Source organism: Austrofundulus limnaeus, unplaced genomic scaffold (assembly GCF_001266775.1).
Source record: "Austrofundulus limnaeus strain Quisiro unplaced genomic scaffold, Austrofundulus_limnaeus-1.0 Scaffold364, whole genome shotgun sequence".
In the NCBI taxonomy this organism is placed as follows: domain Eukaryota; kingdom Metazoa; phylum Chordata; class Actinopteri; order Cyprinodontiformes; family Rivulidae; genus Austrofundulus; species Austrofundulus limnaeus.
The window spans coordinates 250,708-256,423 of NW_013952766.1; the positions used below are offsets into that span (position 1 = coordinate 250,708).

General features: G+C 51.1%; 1 protein-coding gene across 2 annotated transcripts in view; it reads right to left on the minus strand.

Annotated features, from left to right (window-relative positions):
- Positions 1-5,716, minus strand: part of LOC106528223 (SUN domain-containing protein 1) — a gene marked incomplete in the record, with an annotated part of 13,766 nt that overhangs the window by 6,055 nt on the left and 1,995 nt on the right. Inside the window, 10 exon segments of one of the 2 annotated variants that reach the window (XM_014023339.1) lie at positions 149-233; positions 317-586; positions 705-837; positions 911-963; positions 1,042-1,134; positions 1,235-1,531; positions 1,943-2,157; positions 2,415-2,467; positions 2,664-2,739; positions 5,324-5,383. In XM_014023339.1, coding sequence (XP_013878793.1) covers positions 149-233; positions 317-586; positions 705-837; positions 911-963; positions 1,042-1,134; positions 1,235-1,531; positions 1,943-2,157; positions 2,415-2,467; positions 2,664-2,739; positions 5,324-5,383 — 1,335 coding nt within the window. 2 annotated transcript variants of the gene reach the window in all.

The window sequence follows — 5,716 nt, forward strand, 5'->3', positions numbered from 1 at the left end:
GAAAGAAAGAAAGAAAGAAAGAAAGAAAGAAAGAAAGAAAGAAAGAAAGAAAGAAAGAAAGAAAGAAAGAAAGAAAGAAAGAAAGAGACACGGATCAGAACAATGTTAAACAGATAAAACCAGTTTAGAGTCAAGGTTTGGTTCTGACCTCCAGACTCCAGAGCGTAATCTGCCAGACCGATCCGGTCCTGAGCGAAGAGTCTCAGAGCGTCTGTCACCATCGCGTGCACGTCCTGCACAACAATTTATTTATTTATTTATTTATAATTAACCTGAGCACCTCCCATCAGTGTTTAGGCCCGCCCACTCCTCTCACCTCCGGAGTGACAGCGTTCCCGGTGGAGTCTAGGACGTCCTCCCGGCCCGTCTCCTCGCCGCGCCGCAGCTTCCTGCTGACGTTCTGCAGGATGCTGTGCTCCAGAGCGGACAGCGCCTCCTGCAGGCTGGCCTCGGTGACGAACCGCTCCGACAGCCACCGCAGCACAGACTCAGGGAGGGGGGCGGAGTCTCCCCTCGCTGCCAGCTGGTTCCCATACATCAGAGCCCGAACCTCCTCCTGGACCAGAACCGACACCCGCTCTGAAATCTGAAGGCGAGGTTTCGAGTCACTTCCTGCTGCTCCTTCACATTAAAAGCTTCTACAGAAAGACTTTTATTGTGAAGTTCCCCTCAGCGTTTGAAAATCTCTCTCTCTCTCTCACCACCTGCTGGATTCTCTCCAGTCCGTTCCGACACTCGGACAGACCCTGAATGTCCCGCCTCACGTCCCCCAGGGCCGCCTCCAACCGCAGAACCTCTGCCTGCAAAGCATCATGGGACGGTCCGTCCACGCCAGCGCTGCCGAAGAAAAACTGATGTTTTAATGATAAAAATCTAAAGTTCTTTATTCAGAGGAGGAGGATGAAGATACCCGACAGCAGCTGGGAGAGACGTGGCTGAAGGTTCTGGTGTCCACTGGACCTCCTGCACAACAACACCAGCATGGATTAACCCAGGACCAAACCTGGATTAAACCTGGATTAATCCAGTCACATGACTGACCTGAGTTCTGGCAGCCAAGCTCTGCAGGTGCAGCTCCAGGTGATCCAAACGGGTCGTCTGAGCCTTCAGCAGCAGCAGGTCCTGCTGGCGCATCTGGACACAGAAATAAACCCGGTTTCAGATTCTGGAGCTGGTGTTCTGGGTCTGGTGTTCTGGGTCTGGTCAGGTGGTGTTTGGAGGCGGAGCTTATCACCTGTTCCCTCTTCTGCCTCTCCTCGTCCAGCTGTATTTGGAGCAGGAACAGCTGTCGGTCCATCAGATCCCTGATCCACGGCTCCACGCCTTCACCGCCGCCGCTCTGAGGCAAAGATGGCCGCCGATGGAGGTCGGCGTAGAGCTGAAGCACCTCCCTGTGTCTCCGCTCCGCCCACCGTCCTGCAGACTCCACCCGCCCCCGCAGGACCATCAGACTCTGTTCCACCTGAACCAGGCGCTCAGAGTCCACAGCCGGCATCGGCTCAGGGTCCAAATGAACCTCCTGAGAACCGACCTGCAGAGGACCAGAGAACCAGGATTAACCCGAGAACCAGGATCAACCCAAGAACCAGGATCAAAACAAGAACCAGGATCAACCCAAGAACCAGGATCAAAACAAGAACCAGGATCAACCCAAGAACCAGGATCAACCCAAAAACCAGGATCAACCCGAGAACCTGGAGAGGACCAGAGAACCTGGATCAACCAGAGAACCAGATTTAACCAAAGAACCTGGATTAACCCGAGAACCTGGATTAACCCGAGAACCTGGATTAACCCGAGAACCTGGATTAACCCGAGAACCTGGATTAACCCGAGAACCTGGATTAACCAGAGAACCAGGATTAACCAGAGAACCAGGATTAACCAGAGAACCAGGATTAACCAGAGAACCAGGATTAACCCTGCAGCAGGGAGAGGTTACCTGAGGCGCAGGTGTTTCTACAGCTGGAGGTCTGCTCAGTAGCTCCTCCTCACTTGGCTCCTCCTCACTTGGCTCCTCCCCATCGGGCTCTGCTGATTGGCTGTGAGGGGACAGGAAGCTGTGCATGGAGGACAGACTCTGGACAGGGTCCACAGTCGTGACGTTGAGGCCTGGGAAGACGGAGCAGAACCCAGCAGGACCGAACCAACACAAACCTGAAGGTGGAGAACTCTGGTCTGATTTTCAGCTCAGGGGAAAATAATTTAATCTGTTTCTTAAATTTTGTGTCAAAGTTTTAACTCATCAAAATGTTTTTATATCATTTCTACATCATCTGAGAACTTTAGAAATATTTATTAAATAATAAAAAGAGGAGATTTTATGAATAATTGAGTGAAGTTTGTAATTATGTTGAATGATGTTCTGTTGGATTATGGTGTGGCATCTGGAGTTTTATTACACAGGAACTCACTGAGGAGGAGGAGGAGCAGCAGGAGGAGAACCATGAAGAGTCTGAGGAGGAACCTGTGGAGAAAATCAAGACGTTTCTGAGGTTTGGTTTGTTGCTGCTCTGAAACTAAAATCTTGGGTTTGATTCTTTCAAATAAAAGTATTTTTGATGAAGTTCTGGTTTGAGTTCAGATTCTGAGTCTGTCAGGACCTCCAGAGTTCCCTCCAGGTGAGACCTTTACAGGATCAGTTCTCCAGTGGATCAACTCACCTGCTCAGGTGAGAGCTAGTGGTCGTGGGACTCCATCGCCTGTAGATCCACCTGAAGGCTTCAGCTGCTGACCCACCTGAGGACAGAACCAGGTTCAGAATCAGCTGTTGGTCAAAATGTTGGAGAGGCCAGGTCCTGGTCCAGGACCCTAAAGTCTGACAAAACTAAACCAGGTAAACTAAAGCAGGTAAACCTAAACCAGGTAAAAGAAGATGCACAAACTCCACTTGATATTTATAAAATATTTGATTCAAACTCAGTTTCAGAAAACCAAACACAAGCCCAACACCAGAGGGACAAAACATCTGGCCCAGTCCGACGCCAGAGAGACCAAACATCTGGCCCAGTCTGACGTCAGAGAGACCAAACATCTGGCCCAGTCCGACAGAGGGACCAAACATCGGGCCCAGTCCGACGCCAGAGGGACCAAACATCCGGCCCAGTCCGACGCCAGAGACCAAACATCCGGCCCAGTCCGACGTCAGAGGGACCAAACATATGGCCCAGTCCGACGTCAGAGGGACCAAACATATGGCCCAGTCCGACGTCAGAGGGACCAAACATATGGCCCAGTCCGACGTCAGAGGGACCAAACATATGGCCCAGTCCGACGTCAGAGGGACCAAACATATGGCCCAGTCCGACGTCAGAGGGACCAAACAAATGGCCCAGTCCGACGTCAGAGGGACCAAACATCGGGCCCAGTCTGACGTCAGAGGGACCAAACATCCGGCCCAGTCAGACGCCAGAGAGACCAAACATCTGGCCCAGTCCGACGCCAGAGAGACCAAACATCCGGCCCAGTCCGACGCCAGAGAGACCAAACATCCGGCCCAGTCAGAAACCAGAGAGACCAAACATCTGGCCCAGTCCGACGTCAGAGAGACCAAACATCTGGCCCAGTCCGACATCAGAGAGACCAAACATCTGGCCCAGACTGACACCAGAGGGACCAAACATCTGGCCCAGCCTGACACCAGAGTGACCAAACATCTGGCCCAGCCTGACACCAGAGGGACCAAACATCTGGCCCAGTCTGACACCAGAGGGACCAAACATCTGGCCCAGTCTGACACCAGAGGGACCAAACATCTGGCCCAGACTGATGCCAGAGGGACCAAACATCTGGCCCAGTCTGACGCCAGAGGGACCAAACATCTGGCCCAGACTGATGCCAGAGGGACCAAACATCTGGCCCAGACTGATGCCAGAGGGACCAAACATCTGGCCCAGCCTGACACCAGAGGGACCAAACATCTGGCCCAGTCTGACACCAGAGGGACCAAACATCTGGCCCAGACTGATGCCAGAGGGACCAAACATCTGGCCCAAACTGATGCCAGAGGGACCAAACATCTGGCCCAGTCTGACACCAGAGAGACCAAACATCTGGCCTTGATCCAGTACCTGAATGGTGTGATCACCCATCTGCTGCTTGTGCATCTTAATTTTCCACTGCAGAACCAACAACCGATGGAAAAACCAGCCCAGATTTGTCAAACACACACAGAGGACACACAGAGGACACACACAGTGTTTGTCTGCAGAGCAACAAACAGAAGCACACTCAGGGGCGTGGAGTACCTGACCAGGTTCTGACTGTTGGTAACAAACTGCTTTAATGAAGGAGTTTTTATTTTTTTATTTCCAAATCAGAGTTGATGTCTGGGACCCGTCTCAGTTCAGGTCCTGTAATTCTACAGCTGGACTCCGGATCCTGCAGGGAGCTCTGATCGAACAGAACCTCTGAGGATACAGAACAGTTTCGTTCACCAACAATCACAGTCCGGTGAGACATCAGGACTGAGTCGGGGTTCAAACACGGCGAGGTCCACCTGCGAGGAGTCCGGTTCTGAGTGCAGCAGAGAAAAGGGTCTTTGTGAGAGGCCACAGAGCTGCAGCTGCTCTCCGACAGAACTGAAGGAGACACGAGGCTGCAGGAACAACGGTGGATAAAACCTCAGAGACTTACACTTCAGCAGCAATAACTAATATAAGACTATAAATATTAACCAACAGCATCTGTTATTAGTTATTAAGCAGCTGTTCAGCTCAACATGAGGTGATTTGAGGAGTGAACCTGTATAAACTGCAGCGCTGCAAACCAACGCCAACAAACAGGAAGTCACAGACGAGGAGGAGGAAGAGGAGGATGAAGAGGAGACAGAGAGCTGCTTCTCCTTACAGTCGTCACCTGTCGTGTCAACATGAACAGTTTCAGAAACGACGCTCGTGTTTCAGCTGCAGGAGAAGTTAAAGATTATTCATCAGATTCTACAACTACAGATTGTTCCAGGCAGAACCGAACCTTTAGAGAACAGAACCTTTACCTAAAATGGACCGGGCACAGGGAGTTCTATATTCTACATTAGTGGTAAATGAGAAGAAGGAGGAGAGCTGCTTTAGTCTCAGCTGTGTTCAGACTAGCCAGTTACCATCTACAACAGGTAAGATACTGACTGTTTATACCATCACTACACAACTCCTCTTTAAAAGATCAGAACCATTCCTTTAATCAAACCAGTGATTCTGACAGAACTGGACAGAGTTCAGTGTGAACAGAAACAAGAGTCAATCTGGATTCAGTTTGGACCTGATTGACTCAGTTTCATGGTCTCAGAACTTGTTCTGGAACATTCAGACAGGTTAGTTTCACTCACACAGAGATCCGACGGGAGGAGCCTCCTTCAGGTTCATGGTTCCGCAGAGACCGGGTCGACCTGAAACAGAACAGAGACAGAATCAGAACCAAGTCCTGGTACCAGAGTTCCCCTGTCCTCTGAGCAGCGCGGTGTCTGCAGGCAGAGATTTGCATTCACCTGGGAAACAATCAAAGTGCTGATGGGGGCGGAGCTTCATTTGTTCAAGAGAACAGGTGTGATTTAAAACTCTGCTTTATACAGCTGAACACCAGAGGTCTGACCCACCTGTCCTGGTCCTACAGTCTGACCCCACCTGTCCTGGTCCTACAGTCTGACCCCACCTGTCCTGGTCCTACAGTCTGACCCCACCTGTCCTGGTCCTACAGTCTGACCCCACCTGCCCTGGTCCTA